Genomic DNA, 19,291 nt, shown 5'->3' with positions numbered 1-19,291 from the left:
TGGATCTAGCCTTCTCCTTGATCTCCTGCCTGGTTGCGGCCAAAGGCCAATAGGACAAACGGTATTGTCATGGGCCCACCAGCCGAACAGGTTAATGAGCGAGAAGCCATCGGCGGCTCGGGTTTACCCTGAATGACAGTACTGTATTAATGAATCCTTAGTTGAGTTTTCAGTAGAAGCCAAGTGCTATATTCGAAATGCACCTGAAACTGTGTCGTAGGATCAAAGTGAGATCCTTAGCGGTTCCAATAATTTCAAAGTCTGGAAAGAAAGCAGGCATCGTCGGGCGTCAGATTGAAATATAAGCGTTGAGACAGTGCTGCACTGCTATAGCCTGTGTCGTATGATGTATATCACTGTCTCAGTGTTTTCAACTGTCTTGTCACGGGCGTAACAAACCTGACTCTTGGGTCTTGACTGCTGGAATTCACGCCCGGGCGGACTAGCGGGCTCGGGCTCACTGGGCTCGAGATAAGATTAAGTAGAGTGTAAAGTTGTAAACTGCAAAGTGTAACGTGGGTAGTAAAATTACTAGGTTTTGTATTGTAATGGCGACAAAAGTACGTACAGTACCAGCTGACTAAGTGCATCTGATCTCCACCAAGGGATCTTTGACGTAGGCGAAAGCTAATCGTTAGGGTGCTTGGGTTGCAAAGCAGCCCGTCTCATTGGCTCTCAGGTGCTTATCTTTGAGGAATTGCTTGCCGTAATCATAATGATTATCATTACTTTGGCCATTAGTCGCCTGAACTCATCGAGTCCTGTGAAAGCTCTCTTTCGCTCTCCTCCTCGGGTCTAATTGTCTAGTGTCTAATTCTACACGGCATATGAGAACATACATATGTGATTATGCTATACGCTGTGCCTACTGTCGTAATGATTTGTTCCATCGCTCAGTCGAAGGCAACTGTCATGGAATGTCGCCCGGCCCGTCCACCTTTCCTCTTCGGACTCGAGGCGACGCATTCGTCCATTCGTTCGTTCACTGGAGGGGTCAATGGATCTGAGGAACGATGGTATCGATCGTATTGATCTGGAGCTTTGTACAGATCTTCAGTGTCCTTGTTATTGCGCCTGGAATCGGACTCTGTTCACGGATGTACAAATGTTCAGACTCATGGCATTAATATGCGACAGAACACCATTCAAGTCCGATCAACCTTCTCTCAATGCTCTCGTAGAACTACAGCAGGACTACTTTTCAAGATGGCTGAAAGTAAACACATGCCAAACTCATCGGTCGAGATCATCAGAGATCCATTTGCCACGTTCAACCCCACAGCCCGTAATTTTCCCGTTTCCATTCCCCTTTGGGGTCCATCGGAGGTTTAGCCTACAATCCCCGGACCTACTGTACTTGCGCTGCCCGCCGTAATCGCTGCCCATCTTTCTTTTTTTAATTCCACCCCTCCATTACTTCTCTGTAACCCTCTCACTCTCCTCGTCTTTTCCCTCCTGTCATCCTCTTCCTCTTCACCTTACCCACCCCCTACCAGCAGCTGTTGAGCTCATCTTCCACACCCACCCACTCTCTCTGCATCATCCGCGCTGCCCATCGCGCTCTGACGATCCGGCTCCGTCGATCTCCGTCCCGCCTCAACTGACTCGGCGGAGAATCCCCCCCTCTGAAGGCATCTCCTCTCTCCAACTTTCCCTCTTATTCTGTGTCTTTCCATTCTCTGTCGGCCCTCGACGGAAGAATGGGTCTTACTTTGGAGGATATCTATGGCAAAGATCTAAGTGAAGAGCAGGCCCCTCAAGAGTATTCGGAGTACCAGCCGAAGGAGGGCTACGGCTGGGCCAATGCCTTGCCCAAGAAGCAGGGTCTCTATGACCCCGAGTACGAGAAGGATGCCTGTGGTGTCGGTTTTGCTGCGTGAGTTGACCCCCTCTCCTTCCGCCGAAGAGGCCCCGGTGAGCCCCAACTAACAGATCGGGATCTCCTATAGCCACATTAAGGGTAAACCGAGTCACAAAATTGTGAGCGATGGTAAGTCGGTCAATTTCTCGTTCTATTTTGCTTCCTTGAGCTCGGTAGGGTGGTTGCAATGGCCTCCACGACCGTCCCATGACAACGGACGTGTTGCGCTGACGTCGGAGTGTCTGTCTAGCTCGCAACTTGCTCTGCAACATGACCCACCGTGGAGCCGTGGGCTCGGATGCGCGAGACGGTGACGGCGCTGGTGTAATGACCAGTATTCCTCACAAGTTCTTCATCAAGAACTTCGCGCGCGAGGTTGGCGTGGAGCTGCCTCCATTGGGTCAGTATGCGGTCGGCAACCTTTTCTTCAAGCCCGACGAGGTTTCACTGCAAGAGTCCAAGACCACTTTCGAAGAGCTGGCAACATCTTTGGGCCTTAGGGTTCTAGGTTGGCGTGAGGTGCCCCGCGACTCGACCATTCTCGGCCCCGCCGCCCTGTCACGAGAGCCGATTATTCTGCAACCCTTTGTGGTGCTCAAGTCCGCCTACGGCGAGGGCAACAAGCCCGAGATCACGGATGTCAAACAATTCGATGATCGAACTTTCGAGCTGCAGCTGTTTGTGCTGCGCAAGCGCGCCACGCACGTTATCGGCCTCGGCAACTGGTTCTACCTGTGCTCGCTGAGCAACCGCAACATCGTCTACAAGGGTCAACTCTCCCCCGTCCAGGTCTACACATATTATCATGATCTGGTCAACGTGGACTACGAAGGTCACTTTGCGCTCGTTCACTCTCGATTCTCCACCAACACATTCCCTTCCTGGGACCGCGCACAGCCCTTGCGATGGGCCGCTCACAATGGTGAAATCAACACCTTGCGAGGAAACAAAAATTGGATGCGTGCCCGTGAGGGAGTGCTCCGGTCGGAGGTCTTTGGGGATGAGCTGGACCTGCTCTACCCCATCGTCGAGGATGGCGGTTCCGACTCTGCCGCTTTCGACAATGTGCTCGAGTTGCTCATGATCAACGGCGTGCTCTCTCTTCCCGAGGCCGTCATGATCATGATCCCCGAGGCTTGGCAGGACAACCCTGCAATGGACCCGTCCAAGGCGGCCTTTTACGAGTGGGCTGCCTGCCAGATGGAGCCCTGGGATGGACCTGCGCTGTTCACCTTCTCCGACGGCCGGTACTGTGGTGCCAACCTCGACCGTAACGGTCTTCGTCCCTGCCGTTTCTACGTCATGGATGATGATCGCATTGTCTGTGCCTCTGAGGTCGGTGCAATCGACATTGACCCCGAGCGCGTCGTGCAGAAGGGCCGTCTGCAGCCTGGTAAGATGCTGCTCGTCGACACCGTGGCCGGCCGCATCATCGACGACGCCGAGCTGAAGCAGACCGTCGCCAAGCGTCAGAACTTTGCCAGCTGGCTGGATAAGGAACTCCTGAAGCTGCCCGCGATCAACCAGACTTTGCTTGACAGCAACGTCGATCTCTCGTTCAAACTCGACAGCGACTCCGTGCAAAATGACCCCCGGCTGCGCGCCTTTGGCTACTCGTTCGAGCAAGTGAGTTTGCTGCTCGGTCCCATGGGAGCCGACTCCAAGGAAGCCCTGGGCTCGATGGGCAACGATGCTCCTTTGGCCTGTATCGCCCCTCAGCCGCGCTTGCTCTACGAGTATTTCCGACAGCTGTTCGCTCAGGTTACCAACCCGCCCATTGATCCCATTCGTGAAGCCGTCGTCATGTCTTTGGAATGCTACGTCGGCCCTCAGGGCAACTTGCTCGAAATGGATCCCACACAGTGCAATCGTTTGCTTCTGAAGTCACCCATCCTGAGCATTCCTGAGTTCAACACCCTGAAGAACATTAGCAAGGCTCACAGTGACTGGACTGTCCGCACCATCGACATCACCTTTGAGAAGAAGAAGGGCACTGCCGGTTACATTGATGCCTTGGATGCCATCTGTGATGCGACCACCGAGGCCATCGAGAACGGCGACAAGATCATCATTCTCTCCGATCGCGCCACCTCCGCCGACCGCGTTCCCGTTTCCGCTCTGTTGGCGACCGGACTCGTCCACCACCACCTGGTCCGCAACAAGTGGCGTTCGCTCGCGGCGTTGGTGGTTGAGACTGCCGAGGCTCGTGAGGTTCACCACCACTGTGTCTTGTTGGGCTACGGTGCCGACGCCATCAACCCTTACCTTGCTCTCGAGTGTCTGCTCAAGATGAACCGCGAGAAGCTGATCCGTAAGAGTCTGCCTGATGAGAAGGTCATTGAAAACTACAAGGCCTCTTGCGATGGTGGTATTCTCAAGGTCATGAGTAAGATGGGTATCTCCACTCTGCAATCTTACAAGGGTGCTCAGATTTTCGAGGCTCTCGGTATCGACGACAGTGTCATTGACCGCTGCTTCGCTGGTACTGCCAGTCGGATTCGCGGCATCACCTTCGATTTAATCGCTCAGGACGCTTTTGCTTTCCACGAGCGTGGTTTCCCATCGCGTGATATCGTTGAGATTCCTGGTCTCGCTGAGACCGGCGAGTACCACTGGCGTGATGGCGGTGAGCCCCATATCAACGATCCCGTCAGCATTGCCAACATTCAGGACGCTGTGCGCACGAAGAATGACAAGTCCTACGAGGCCTATGCCAAGGCTGAGCACGAGCAAATCAAAAACTGCACTCTGCGTGGTATGCTCGAATTCGACTTTGAGCAGCGTACCCCTATTCCCATCGATCAAGTTGAGCCTTGGACCGAGATCGTGCGCCGCTTCGTCACTGGAGCCATGTCGTACGGCTCCATCTCTATGGAATCCCACTCCACCCTTGCCGTGGCTATGAACCGCCTTGGTGGCAAGTCCAACACCGGTGAAGGTGGTGAGGATCCCGAGCGCAGTAAGCGTATGGAGAATGGTGATACCATGCGGTCGGCCATCAAGCAGATCGCTTCGGGTCGTTTTGGCGTCACCTCGCACTATCTGGCAGACGCCGACGAACTTCAAATCAAGATGGCCCAGGGTGCCAAGCCCGGTGAGGGTGGTGAGCTGCCTGGCCACAAGGTCGTGGGTCCCATCGCCCGCACCAGACACTCCACCCCCGGTGTCGGTCTGATCTCGCCGCCTCCTCACCACGACATTTACTCCATTGAGGATTTGAAGCAGCTTATCTATGACCTCAAGTGCTCTAACCCTCGGGCTCGCGTCTCCGTCAAGCTCGTCTCCGAGGTGGGCGTTGGTATTGTTGCTTCAGGTGTGGCCAAGGCCAAGGCCGACCACATCTTGATCTCAGGTCACGATGGTGGTACCGGTGCTTCCCGTTGGACTGGTATCAAGTACGCTGGTCTCCCATGGGAGCTTGGTCTTGCTGAGACTCATCAGACTCTGGTGCTCAACGATCTCCGTGGTCGTGTTGTTGTTCAGACCGACGGTCAACTCCGCACTGGACGTGACCTGGCTATGGCCTGTCTGCTAGGAGCCGAGGAGTTCGGCTTTGCTACGACTCCATTGATCGCAATGGGTTGCATTATGATGAGGTATGTATTGATGCTCTTCGCTTGTCGGTTTCTAGACCGTTACTGACTATTGCTCACTTAGAAAATGCCATCTCAACACCTGTCCAGTCGGTATTGCCACTCAGGACCCTGAGCTTCGCAAGAAGTTCCAGGGCTCGCCTGAGCACGTCATCAACTTCTTCTACTATGTCGCCAACGAGATGCGTGCTATTATGGCCAAACTTGGAGTTCGAAATGTTAACGAGATGGTTGGTCGCGCCGAACTGCTCAAGGTCCGCGACGATCTGCGCAACCAGAAGCAGGAGCGTGTTGACCTGTCCTTGATTCTGACCCCTGCTCACTCTCTCCGCCCCGGTGTCGCGACCTACAACGTCCGCAAACAGGACCACAAGTTGCACACTCGTCTTGACAACAAACTCATCTTCGAGTCTGAACTTGCTCTTGAGAAGGGTCTTCCTTGCCGCATCGAGTGCGACGTGGTCAACACTGACCGTGGTCTTGGTGCAACTCTCTCCTACCAGATCAGTCGCCGTTACGGAGAAGCTGGTCTGCCCCAGGACACCATTCACGCTAACATCAAGGGCTCTGCTGGTCAATCCTTCGGTGCTTACCTGGCTCCGGGTGTCACTTTGGAGCTTGAGGGTGATGCCAACGATTATGTCGGTAAGGGTCTGTCCGGTGGTCGTCTCATTGTATACCCCCCTCGCGGCGCTGCCTTCAAGGCCGAAGAGAATGTGATCATTGGTAATACCTGCTTGTACGGTGCTACCCGTGGTACTTGCTACTTCCGTGGTGTTGCCGCCGAGCGTTTCGCTGTGCGTAACTCCGGTGCTACTGCTGTCGTGGAGGGCTGCGGTGACCATGGTGCCGAGTACATGACCGGTGGTCGTATTCTTATCCTCGGACCTACTGGCCGTAACTTTGCTGCCGGTATGTCTGGAGGTATTGCCTACGTCCTGGACAAGGACCAGGACTTCCACTCCAAGGTCAATATGGAGATGGTTGAGGTTTCGAACATTGATGATCCCGCCGAGATTGCCTTTGTGCGTGGTTTGATTGAGGACCACCACCACTACACTGGTTCTGAGCTTGCTGCTCGCATTCTTCTCGATTTCACTCGCGCCCTTCCGCATATCCTGAAGGTCTTGCCCACTGACTACAAACGCGTCATGGAAGAGGAGGATGCCAAGGCTGCCGCTGCGAAGAAGGCTGAATTCTCTCTGCCTCAGCTGCCGAGCACTCCCGTGCCCGCCGAGAAGCCGAAGGCTCATGCAGATGAGAAGAAAGCCGATCTGCTTGATATTGAGGACAGTATCAGCAACGAAAAGGCCGAGAAGAAGCGATCTGCGCTGATTCTCGACAAGACTCGCGGTTTCATGAAGTACAGCCGCCGTAGCGAAAAGTACCGCAACCCTGCCACTCGCATTCGCGACTGGGCAGAGCTGTCTGGCCGACTCAGCGAGGATGAGCTGAAGTACCAGTCTGCTCGTTGCATGGACTGCGGTGTGCCCTTCTGTCAGTCCGACACTGGTTGTCCCATTTCCAATATTATTCCCAAGTGGAACGAATTGGTCTTGTAAGTTTCATATTTGCTACTTTACGATAAAACCTCGGTGTTCATGCATACTAACTGTGAATGATGTAGCCAAAACCAATGGCAGGATGCTCTGAACCGCCTGCTCATGACCAACAACTTCCCCGAGTTCACTGGTCGTGTCTGTCCTGCTCCTTGTGAGGGTGCCTGTGTCTTGGGCATCAACGAAGACCCCGTTGGTATCAAGTCGATTGAGTGCGCCATCATCGACCGCGGTTTCGAGATGGGTTGGATGGTGCCACGTCCTCCTAAGACCCGCACGGGCAAGACCGTTGCAGTCATTGGTTCTGGTCCTGCCGGTATGGCTGCTGCTGACCAGCTCAACCGCGCGGGTCACTCCGTCACTGTCTACGAGCGTGCTGATCGCATTGGTGGTCTGCTCATGTATGGTATTCCCAACATGAAGCTCGACAAGAAGGTTGTCCAGCGCCGTGTGGATCTCATGGCTGCCGAGGGTATTCAGTTTGTCACCAACACCGCCGTCGGTCCCGACAGCGATGTCTCTTTGCAATCTCTCCGCGAGTCCAATGACGCTGTTATCATCGCTACCGGTGCCACCGTCGCGCGGGATCTCAAGGTTCCTGGCCGCGAGCTGGAGGGTGTTCACTTTGCTATGCAGTTCTTGCACAAGAACACCAAGTCTCTACTTGACTCTGGCCTGTCGGACGGCGAGTACATCTCGGCCAAGGACAAGCACGTTGTCGTCATTGGTGGTGGTGATACCGGTAACGATTGTATTGGTACCTCTGTGCGTCACGGTGCCAAATCAGTCACCAACTTTGAGCTGCTTCCCCAGCCTCCACCAGAGCGTGCTGGTGATAACCCCTGGCCCCAATGGCCTCGTATCTACCGTGTGGACTATGGCCATTCAGAGGTCAAGACTCACATGGGCAAGGACCCTCGCGAGTACTGTGTCATGTCTACGGAGTTTGTTGACGATGGCAGCGGCCGTGTCAAGGGCATCAACACCGTTCGTGTGGAGTGGACCAAGAGTGCTACTGGTGGCTGGGACATGAAGACCGTTGAAGGCAGTGAGCAATTCTTCCCTGCCGACCTTGTTCTCTTGTCCATGGGTTTCCTGGGTCCTGAGGACCGTCTTCTCGGTAGCGAGATTGAGCGTGACCCTCGCAAGAACGTCAAGACCCCCCTGGCCACTACTCGACCAACATCCCCGGCGTCTTTGCGGCTGGTGATTGTCGTCGTGGACAGTCTTTGATTGTCTGGGGTATCAACGAGGGTCGCCAGGCTGCCCGTGAAGTTGATACTTTCCTGAGTGGCACCAGCTCCCAGCTCCCGGTCACTGGCGGTATTGTTCGTCGCCCAGCGATCGACTCTGTTCCTCAGCCTGTCGCCACCGAGGTGATCGCTTGAATCTGAGCTTTCTCATATCCGTGGGGAAGACTCACTATCAAGACATCAAGACAAACAACCAAATTTCCGGGAAAGCTTACTTGCAACGGTTTCTTGGATCCGCGCTTCGCTTCGCTCGAATGAAGCACAGCCCAAAACACTTTTCTATTTTTCTGGGCTACATGTCCTGCATGACCCCACCGACTTGATGGAAACCGATCCATCGTTGTGGAGTGTGAAAATCGGTTGGCTGGTCCTCTTTTCTTTCTTTCTCTCTTACTTGACCATTTGACAGAAGGCCCAAATGAAATGATGACTATTCGTCACCTCATTGCTTCTGGGTCCACACGACTGAATGATTTTTTGTCGGTGACCATGCTTTTGATGTTTCTTTGATGAGAATATTCTTGAATGCTTCGCTTCTGGCTATGTACGAGCAGCGTGTATTTTGTCGTGTTGAGCGTCTCTCTCTGTTGGGTATCTTTGCTTTTATTCGTTTTTTCCAGTGTTGTACATACCTCCCACGCTTGTCTGTTTTCGATGAATGAATTTTTTTATCCGAGTATATGGTGTTTTCCCTCTGAAAAGCCCCCAGTACAATTATGCACGTCTATTGATCTTCTGCTGGAGTTCATGAAAATGGGCATCAAACCCTCGAGCATCGATTGCTCGAAGCCTATCGTACACGATCAGTATATTCGAGCATTGTAACGAGTCCCTTGAGGTTCTTTGGATCCCAGAAGACAAGCTTTGTTCTTGCATAAAGCACATTGTTCTCTTTGCCTCGGGCTCCCCTGCTCCCGACTTAGAACAAAGCCCCCTGACCACCGCATTGAACAAGCGCATTGTTCTACCACGCAAACTAAACCCGACAAGGACCTTTTAGTTCAAGCCCTTGTCTTGAATCATTCATGGTCATTGCTCCGCTCAATGAACACCACGGTAAGTAGCTAGACTTTGACCCAAGTCCAAGGTCCCAGTCCCTTTTAAAAACGGTTCTCCTTCTCCGGTTAACGCCATAGACAGCCAGATCTCTTCGCGTGTATCGAACAGGGTCCGGTGCGTGGACTGGTTTACTCGGAGACTCGAGACTATATCCGGGGGAGGTTGTACTTTGTACATTGACTGGACAAAAACGTCTAGTTAACTCGATCTTGAGAACTATTTGATTGTTGAAGCCTGAGCTATCAAGCTCGGTCTCTACTGCGATTGCCTTGTACACCCTACCCAGTCATCTCACGGCTAAGGCCATACAATCTTTGAAGCTACAACAGACCCGCCACGCCCGACTAATACCAGACCAACCACGGACCTTTCCACCCTATATCTGCTGGGTAACGAAGGGACGAGAACCTCGCGATGACTGACGAAGTCCAATTCCTGCTCTTCGTCTTCATCGCGCTGCAGGTCCAGATTGTGCGCCATGGTCCGCTACCACTGTACTCGCTTGCTTATGCGCTTGGGATCCTGGAGGATCCGAAGTGGTTGGTTGAGTGTGGGCGGAGGTATGGGTATGGGTATGGGTATGAGGGGGAGGATAGGAGCGAGAGCGAGAGTGAAGATGTAGAGGTAGAGTTGACGATGGAGTATGCTGGGACTGAGACGGGGGGAGATCCGCGCAAGCTTGGAGAGGGAGATTGGGACAGGACGATGAGCTTGCATGTGAGGAGGGAGGATATGGAGAGAGGAGGGTCGACGTTGGAGTCGACTTGTGGCGAGGATTGGGGTGGTGGTTGTGTGGACGATGAGAGGCGGAGTCGTGAATACGTGTTGATTGAAGAGGGGGAGGGCGAGGTTCAGAGTGAAAGGGGGTCGGAGAGGATAGCCGACTCGGTCGTGGTGGGCGATGATGTCGATGCGATATGTGAAACAGTATCTCGTGCGGGCGACAAGATGTCACAGACGCAGACTAGAGATGAGTATGTTGCACGCCAAACAGATCCGACTGACCGGCCTATTGATTTACAAGTCGATGAGCAACAGGTCGGACTCGACGCCGAACTTGATCCCAAGCCCAAGTATGAAGCCGCACTCCAACATCTCAAGTCAATGTCATCTTGGTTCACATTCCGCTCGAACAACCACAACATATCTATGAGCCCCAAGAGAATCGCTACACAACACCGTCAACACACAGACAATCCACCCTTTCTCAACGCATACACATACCGTCCCCAACAAGACCAGCCAACCCTCCCATCAGACTCCCACCACCCCGATTCCCACTCCCATAAAGAACAACAGAGCCGCACCGATCACCAGCACCAGCACCAGCAACACACCAATCCATCAACCTTTCAATTCACCCCCAAATACCAAAGACCTCCTCCTGCCTGCCCCTCCTCACCCATCCCGGACCCCGACGAAGCCCTCCCCTTCGCCAACTACTTCTTCGGCAGAAAGGGACTCCAATACTATCTGGACCTGGACCGCGACTCCGACGAAGACGCGTATAGTCCGCTGAATTGGGTGATCCCCGAATATGCCCGCGGTAGATCCACGAGGCGCTCGCTGGAGGATATCGAGCCGATTCTGGATCGAAAGGCCAAGTTGCCGCTTGGTAGGAGGGATGCGCCTGTTTTGACGACGGGGACGAGGCTGGTGGGGTTGGAGGGTGCGAGTGAGTGAGGTATGGGGGTTCAGTGTGGTGCTGATGGTGATGCGGTGTCTGTGTGGTATCTGTATGAATGTGGACCTAATACTATAGGTCATGGGTTTTTGGGATGAAGCTCAGGTCGGATGTCGAGCTTGTATCTGTGGCGTGGTGGGTTCTTATGAGTTATTGACTTGGTGAGGAGTGAGATTACAGTGCGGAATGTGCGCCCAGGAGAAGTGTTGAAGATATCCTGATGTGGAAGCTCGAGTGTTGAATAAAAGATTTGAGAATTCTGATTAGAATAGCTACAATATTAAATTCTAGGATATGTACTTCGTCCAGAGTGAGTATAAACAACACAGATCGATCAGTTCCGATCAAGTTCACAGGTATAGAAGAGCGAGCCAAATACAAGCGAAAGAGGCAACAGCCGGCATCCAGCTCGTGCGGCTAATGATGGGGTCGGCACCGGAGAACAAGGGCGTCGTCGTCTGAGAAACCGCTGTTGTCGTCGAAGGAACGAGAGACGGCGTTGCGGTGGTCAGCATACCCTGGCCGTGGGCAGTGGAGGCGCTCGCTTGTTGGTGGCCCACGCCCAGGGGAGGACTGTTCATGCTCACTGGAGAGACGGCAACAGATCCGTGGAGCGGCGTAGACGCCGTGCTAGGGGCAAGCGACCCGGAAGAGCTCGTGGGAAAAGTGTACGTGGACTGGCCGACGAGGATGGTCTCCGTCGTGGTCTGCGTGGTCATGGCAGTGGCTGGACAACTGGTCAGGCCCGTTGGGCACGCTTTGGTTGTGGCAGTTCGGGTGCTGAAGACTGGAGATACAGAGACCACGGGTGCAATTGAGGTCGTTTGAGACGCCTGTGCTGCAGCTGTGCCAGTCCCGATCGATGAAATGGATGCAGTGATGGGACACACAGTGGTGGATACGAGCACGGTTTCCGTAACAACTGAAGTAGTCTTGGCCGAGGCAGGGCAGTTCTTCACGTGAGAAGGACAGGCCGTCACCGTTGCAGTGCGGGTCGAGAAGATTGTGGAAGTGGTGAATTGCTGGCCTGGCTGAGAAGATCCCGCGGAGAAACCAACTGGAACGTTGGTCGCGGTGGCAGTGCTAGCATGAGCACCGGTCACGGTGGCAGACACAGGGCAGACCGTTGTGGAGAGATAAATTGTTTCCGTAGTGACGTAGGTAGTCCGAGACCGCGCAGGGCAATCAGTTACGGTCGAAGGGCAAGCAGTGATAGTGGCTGTACGTGTGGTATACACGGTTGAAGTCGTCACTGCCACGCCGGTGCTAGTGACCGTAGTGTCCACACTGCTAGCTGAACCGCCGGCTGGAGACGAAGCTGGCACGCTCAAAGATCCACTGCTAAAAGACACTGAGCCTTGACTGGTCGAAATCACGCCTGTGGAAGTGGAAGTGGAAGTAGTCTGTTGAACACTTGTACCGGAAGTGATACCACTGGCAGAAGCAGAAGTTGCTGAAGCTGACGTAACTACTGAAGAGCTGGAAGCATTCGGGATGCTAGACGATCCCGAGTCGCTCGACACAGTCACTGTATTTGCGATGGGGGAGCTAGAGGTGGTGATGATGCTTGAGGAAGCATGCACAGAGGACGGCAAAGGAGAGGGCGACGAGACTGAAGGAGAGACTGAGATGATTGGTGTGGTGGGGACCGCAGAAGTACTGGCGGTAATCGGTGAGCTAGACGCGATAGGGATGCTGGAAGCAACAGAGGTGCGGGAAGTAATAGGAGTACTCGAGGCAATAGGGGTACTGGATGCAATGGGAGTGCTGGAAGCAATAGGAGCAATAGGCGTGCTGGAAGCGATAGGAGTGCTCGAGGCAATAGGAATGCTCGAGGCAATAGGAATGCTGGATGCAACAGGAGTGCTTGAGGCAATAGGAGTGCTTGAGGCAATAGGAGTGCTTGAGGCAATAGGAGTGCTGGAAGCGATAGGAGTGCTGGAAGCGATAGGAGTGCTGGAAGCGATAGGAGTGCTGGAAGCGATAGGAGTGCTGGAGGCGATAGGAGCAATAGGCGTGCTGGAAGCGACAGGAGTGCTAGAAGCAATAGGAGTGCTTGAGGCAATAGGCGTGCTGGAAGCAATAGGAGCAACGGGACTGCGGGAAGCGACAGGAGTGCTAGAAGCAATAGGAGTGCTAAAAGCAATAGGCGTGCTGGAAGCAACAGAAGTGCTCGAGGCAATAGGAATGCTGGATGCAATAGGAGTGCTGGAAGAAATTACAACAGGAGTTGATGAAGGTGATGGCGTAGGTGAAGGAGTGGATGATGGCGAGACCGGCAGCGGACTCGTCACCGAGGTGCTTGAAGCTGGCGATGTGACTGAGGTGGTAGTGAGGACTGGCACCGATGAAGGCGTGCTAGTCGTAGTGATCGCAGTAGTTGGAGTCGCGGTTGATGTCGGAGTCACTGTGGTGCAGGATTGAGTGGTGGTTGGAGGACCGATCAACTTAGCATTGTCCAGATACACATTGAAGATGACGGGGTTGCGATATGGGGTGCAGGAGATGTAAAATCCAAAGAGATCAATGCTGGAGCTCGCGGTGTACAATCCTTCAACCGTGAGCCATTGGTTCGTTGCTCTACTGAACGATTGGACGTTACGGGCTATCAAATTGTCCGTATTCAGGCTTGTGTGAAAGAGATAGTAGGCGCATTGCTCGGTCACGGCGTAGTTGGGGCTCACGACTCCCTGGATGTCGATGGACACGGTGTATTGAGAGCCGGGCACAAGACCGTACACGGTCTGCGACACCATGTTGTATGAATATTGGCTGTACGGATTTCTACAGTAGATTTCGTGTCGAAAATCAGGGTTGAACTCGGTCATTCTCCATGATTGGGGTCACGTACAGAGATTTAGATCCGTCACTCACGGGCGACGTTGCCAATGAAACAGGCACAACATATGACCATGCTCCTGTTCCATCTTCCCACGAAGGATTGACGAACAGATTGGGAGAATCGACTACCACATCGGTGCAAGTCACACCATCACTGGATACCGAGGTAGGAATTGCTCGCGCAAGCTGGGCACCAACGGCGACTGTGAGCCACCAGGGGGAGGGCGTCATGACACAATGTGAGGAAAAGAACGAGTGAAAAGATTCCGGACTCAATGGGCGTGTCAAAGATTAACGACTGACTGTGGAGCTCCGTAGAGATTAAATCAAAATCAAGGCCTGAGCCAGCAATCAAAACTGGGAACACTCGATTATATCAACTCTCATAGGCGATCAGCCGAAGTTAATACGAGGAACCACTGCGCAAAGCCGACTTTTCGGACTCCTCCCGTGGCGCACGCCACTCATCGAGTCCGTATAGATTGGTCGGCAAGCAAGTCTGCTCTTCATGATTTCCACTTCCCGCTTTTTTTGCCAAGACCAAGCTCGCATCGAATGTCTCTTTCCTGGGGGTCGGAAAGGTAGACAGAGTCTCGGGTCGGTTACTTAGGCCACGCGAGTTGGGCAAAAGTGGAGTCTGGCCAGGCTTGTCAGCCGTGGCGTTTCGATAGTTCATCGGGATGCCCGAGATGGTTTGTTTTTCACTTGCGATCAGTTAGTCGAGACCAAGGCCTTGAAATGGGAGACTTGTGGGCCATTGGACAAAAAGGAGATCAGACATCTCGCGGGGTCCGTTGATGAGACCCGAGTGGCGCACCGGTCACACAGATCCAGATCTAGTTTAGATGGCGAGATCTGCGCCCTGACAGTCGCTTCAAAGATGCAAATTCATTGCGGTGGCCCCTGTCTGAGAAGCTCCGGAGTTGATAACCTAAAGAGACAATGCACTGAATGCAGTACTCTTGTATCAATTCTGGGCTCAAACGGATGGATATCCCAGACTTCGAGAGTTGAAGATCTCTCAAACCCCAGATAGCAAGACTGAGTTCATTGTCGAGTTTCCTCAGCCTGAAGGTCAAGGAAGAGAGGGTCGAGAGTCCAGATCACAGGCACGGACCAGTTGCCACGTCGAACGTGGTGCAAGGAAATCCTGCACTTGTGCATGGCCTTGCCCAGTTGAACTTTGAGCAGATAGACCGTCAGTCATCAATGGAGACGAGCAAACGGCCACATGGTCAGTGGGTCAATTACAGCACCTGAGCACAGTCATATAACGAGGCCGGGAAGTGCTCGCCAGCTATGAATGTAACTTGGAGCATGTGATCGAACACATGACCAAGAGTGGTGACTTGTGCAGCTACGAGATTTGGCTATGATGAGCTACATAGATTGCTAGACTCGTAATGCCCAAAGAGACAAGTTGCTCTGAGACAGATTTTAATACTTCGCTTTTCTCCAAGAACCTAAATGCTAAGAAGTAAGACGTATAGTAATTTCACCTATTCTCGGATAAGTAGTGGTTAGACTTCATCACAGATTCCCTACTTGGGTCTACCACCGCCTAGAATTCCACGATTCAGGCCGCGGAGCTTTCCCACCTTCTCCGCCCTGCTGCACCAACTGCCCCATCAAAGTCGAATTCCAATATCGCCAACTAGCATCGAGGACCAGCTGTCCCCGACATATACTCGAATACAAAAGATCGTATAATATCACCTTACTTCAATTGTACGACAACTCTTGCGCAACCCAAACCTTCGCTGAGCTTCTTTATGCACAAGCTCTCCACACCCCGATCGTGATCACCGCGGGAACCGTGCTTTTTTGCGCGCAGCTCCGTGCGTCCACAAATGCGCTGGATTGCATCTCCACGCTCTTGACTGCGGCGCGCTTTACCTTTCGACTTTGAAACAGGATTTTTTCCACCGCGTCTAAGCTGCGCCTGTGTCATACACGAGTATCTTCAGATCAAGGACTCGAGGCTAGAACTCACTCGATCACTCGCAAGTTCGCAACAATGCTTTCACTGCCGTTTCTTGCGCCGCAAGATGTGAGTCTCGCGGAACATGCTGATACTTCCTGCTCTTTACTTGAACTCCTCTCCGAGTCATGAGACACATTCATTGACCTTCTCACTCATCAGTCCCACGAACTTTGGTTCGGTCCCTCGAATCCCTACCGCTCCTCCTCTCAACATCCGAGCTCCGAAGCACATCTCAACCACCCACATCGCCGCACCAATGCCCAAACAACAACCTCCTCCTCATCCTCCAACCCGCTCCGCCGTAGCGAAGCTTTCCACGCCTTTCGCACCTCCGATCTAACTCTCTCCACGCTCCAGACCGAAGAGCGCAACCTCCGCGCCCGCAAAACCACCATTGCCTGCTTCGGGTCCTCCTGGATCCGCCCGGCGGGATGTGCCAAGACCATGCTCGGCATGAAAGAAGAAGAAGCCGAGCGCGAAGAGGCGCTCGCTGCATTGGCCGCGGAGCAGGAAGCTGCGGCGATGGCGGCGGCGGCGGAGGGTATGACGATGGGGGAAGGGGAGGAGGGCGGGGATGAAGAAGGCATGGAGAGAGATTTGGATGATGAGATTCCGGATGCGGATGCGGAGGAAGGGTTGGTGGAGGAGGGCGAGGAAGGCTTGGAGGAGGATGAGGAGGGGTATATGGAACGGGATCTGGACGACGAGATTCCAGAGGGGTATCCGAATGATGGCTATGGGGATGAGTCGGGATTATATGCGGAGGAGGTTGATGAGGATTTTGATAATCAGCCTGATTTGGACGCGGATGTTCCTGAAGCGGAGGACGAGGATGAGGACGAGGACGAGGAGGGAAGCGAGCTGGATGAGTATGAAGACGCGGTGGAGGAGGGTGATATCACCCGCGATCTGGACGACGAGATCCCCGATGCAGATGCAGATGAGGAAGAAGAAGAGGAGGGTGAATGGCAGCACACAGACACAGAGGATGAATACGAGGACGAAGAGAACGAAGAGAACGAAGGACAAAACATCAGTTCTTCTGGTCCAGGAAGCATCACACGTCCTCGCACGGGCAATTTCCGAACCAGCACGCCAAATAGACATGGCCTGCCGACACCGCCGTTCATGCGTCGTCCCCGTCCTAGCGGCGCAGGTGAGACGGAGGCACAACGGCGATTCATCAATCGCTGGAGTGGTGGTGGTGATGCCTTTGATTCAAGCAGTATGCTCTATGAAGAGGATGATCTGCGCGCATCGATGACCAGTCAAGGGAGTGGTCGACCGAGTGGATTTGGCCGACGGTATCCTCGTCGTATTGGTGGTCCGCGGGATAGCCTTAATTGAGGTGGTGTATTCCCATCGTTCCTGGTGCCTTTCTTTTGTGTCGTTCGTTTCTTTCGGCGATGTCATCGGTTTGCGGCGTTTTCAAAAAGGTGGAGGCGGGTTATCGGAAAACATCAAGGTCGCGTGTCCCAGCCCTTGGCTTCATTCATGAGGCCTGATTTGCCTTCGCTATGGTCGAATCAGTTCCCCATGTGCCGTCAACGCTGCAAGTTCTTCGCAAATCACATTCAAGTTATCCCATCGCGCCCTGAGCCCGTAAAGAGTTGTAAAGCCGTAACACTCCCACGATAAGAATACTTGCATTGTCGTCAAAAGAAAGTGAGAGCAAAAGCGCTATGTACAAAGAGGAATTATTAGGTATATCGACGTTTCCCAGCCCAGGGGCCCCCTCAAGCTTGTTCGTGCCGGCTACTGGACGCTATGCAGTATACACAGGTCGAATGGCCGGGCATCTTATATAGAATGTGCCGTACTCTGATGTTGGGGAAAGGGGAGTCACGAGACCTGGCCGATTCACCGCGGACGAAACGAAAACTCGTGCAAAGACCCAGAGCCAGGCTGGCGGGCCCTGAGACTGAGCCTACATCAGTCGCACCTTCGACGGACACGATTTCGAATGCAGACATCGACATTACAAAGTGCCAGAGACTTGCGTCTCATTCACGCTCCATCGAATTCTGTCCGAAGCGGAGAACATGATTCTCCGCCGTCAAGACCGCACCATGTCCATATACACTCGTCACTGGACTCGGCCTGCAAAGACCAAGGAGTCAAGGCAAAAACCACGGGAACCGGCAGAATGTGTGGTGTGTCGGCGTTTTCAGAACAACCACACGTAGAAGAAAAGCAGGAACACGGCAAAGAAGAAGGCCAGCCAGACTTTCCAGCTGATGCCAGTTCGCTCGGCCATGCGAAGCATCCGAGTCATGTTCCCACGTAATCGGACGCGAGTGCTTTCGAAAGAATTTTCGAGTGTGTTGATGTAGGAGGTGTCGCGGATTTCATCGCCGATTGCTATCGTCATCTGAGCAGTTCATATGAATGTTAGTCCTAGTCTTCCCGCAACTTTAACCTCTCGTTGCTCTCGAGATCGGTCAACAGACAGGGACAGAGAATTGCTGCTGCTGATCGAGCATGCGTGAATCATGTATAGCCAACACTTACATCCTTCAACATCTTCACTTTGGCCGTAATTCCTTCAACTTCGGCATCATTCTGCGATTCGAGCGACGAGAGAACCGCGTCGGAGTAATGGCCCCTAACCCTCAGCGCGACAATCATTAGCACTGCGCTTGTCAAGATACTTCCGAAGTGTGTGGGAATCTCCTCGTGCGGGACCTCGTTCTATCTTTGTCCCGCCAGCAAACGAACATACTTCTTATCAGGTGTCACACTGCGAAATCCAGCATTTCCATTCGTATTAGGGTACGCAGTCGCTGCTGGTCCCGCGTAGCCTCCATATCCGTATCCACCTACCGAGGCAGGAGATCTGCTCGCGGGTCGGGAACTGGCACCGCCGCCATAGGAGTCGAAAAGGGAGGATGACGGGCGCGGGTCTCGTTGACGTGGGAATCTATGCGCCGGAGCAAACGATCACGATGTCAGTCCGGCGTGCCGAGAGAGCAAAACAAAACCCAGGATGATGCGCTCGCACGAATCTCTGCGTCGCGTGCGTGCGCCGGGTAACTCCTAGTCCCAAAAGCAAGGGAAACAAACAGGAGAGACACCAGGGAAAGCAAGACTAACCGTGAAGCCATCGACACTCGAGATAGACCGACCTCTCAAAGGTCGGGGGGATAGTGATGGTCCAAGGGAAACCGTCCCTTAAGGATATCTCTCTGGGCCAGGACAGACAGCAAAGGACAGGACAGGACAGGGCAATTTATTTCATATCAGTATCAATATCAATATCAATGTGAGTGGGGGTGGTTTCTTTTCTAGTTTTAGCGTCGAGGCAGGACCATTGCCTTGCTTTTCAAGGGTGGACGTTCTGGTGGGAGGGTTAGGTAGTGGTGGTGGTGGACACTGGACACTGGACACTGGGGTGGAACGAGCTAAAAGGAGCTTAGTTAGTCCTCCTTTCCAGTGCGAGGGAGTTGCTATTTCCGAG

At 53.4% G+C, this 19,291-nt stretch overlaps 5 protein-coding genes across 5 annotated transcripts; 3 read left to right on the top strand and 2 right to left on the bottom strand.

The window, feature by feature from the left end:
• Nucleotides 1-1,700: 1,700 nt before the first annotated feature.
• Nucleotides 1,701-8,401, top strand: N7539_007132 (glutamate synthase (NADH); the record flags this gene model as incomplete). The annotated part of the gene is made up of 5 exons (XM_056936733.1): nt 1,701-1,866; nt 2,112-5,457; nt 5,519-7,012; nt 7,082-8,219; nt 8,240-8,401. The coding sequence occupies 5 exons, from the start codon at nt 1,701-1,703 to the stop codon at nt 8,399-8,401; spliced, it is 6,306 nt and encodes a 2,101-aa protein (XP_056787532.1).
• Nucleotides 8,402-9,739: 1,338 nt separating this feature from the next.
• Nucleotides 9,740-11,008, top strand: N7539_007131 (uncharacterized protein; the record flags this gene model as incomplete). The annotated part of the gene is made up of 1 exon (XM_056936732.1): nt 9,740-11,008. The coding sequence occupies one exon, from the start codon at nt 9,740-9,742 to the stop codon at nt 11,006-11,008; it is 1,269 nt and encodes a 422-aa protein (XP_056787531.1).
• Nucleotides 11,009-11,359: 351 nt separating this feature from the next.
• Nucleotides 11,360-14,081, bottom strand: N7539_007130 (Endochitinase A1; the record flags this gene model as incomplete). The annotated part of the gene is made up of 2 exons (XM_056936731.1): nt 11,360-13,838; nt 13,861-14,081. The coding sequence occupies 2 exons, from the start codon at nt 14,079-14,081 to the stop codon at nt 11,360-11,362; spliced, it is 2,700 nt and encodes an 899-aa protein (XP_056787530.1).
• A 1,786-nt stretch (nt 14,082-15,867) lies between these two features.
• On the top strand, nt 15,868-17,181 carry N7539_007129 (uncharacterized protein; the record flags this gene model as incomplete). The annotated part of the gene is made up of 2 exons (XM_056936730.1): nt 15,868-15,900; nt 15,994-17,181. The coding sequence occupies 2 exons, from the start codon at nt 15,868-15,870 to the stop codon at nt 17,179-17,181; spliced, it is 1,221 nt and encodes a 406-aa protein (XP_056787529.1).
• Nucleotides 17,182-18,001: 820 nt separating this feature from the next.
• N7539_007128 (SNARE domain- containing protein) lies at nt 18,002-18,753 on the bottom strand (the record flags this gene model as incomplete). The annotated part of the gene is made up of 3 exons (XM_056936729.1): nt 18,002-18,205; nt 18,346-18,439; nt 18,557-18,753. Coding segments are annotated over 3 exons (495 nt in total), but the record flags the coding sequence as incomplete, so codon positions are not given.
• Between the last annotated feature and the right edge of the window lie 538 nt (nt 18,754-19,291).

This window comes from Penicillium diatomitis (assembly GCF_028827545.1).
Source record: "Penicillium diatomitis strain IBT 30728 chromosome Unknown utg000010l_segment0_segment0, whole genome shotgun sequence".
In the NCBI taxonomy this organism is placed as follows: Eukaryota; Fungi; Ascomycota; class Eurotiomycetes; order Eurotiales; family Aspergillaceae; genus Penicillium; species Penicillium diatomitis.
Note: the sequence above shows the minus strand (reverse complement) of the source record. Positions and strands in the feature narration are given on the sequence as shown.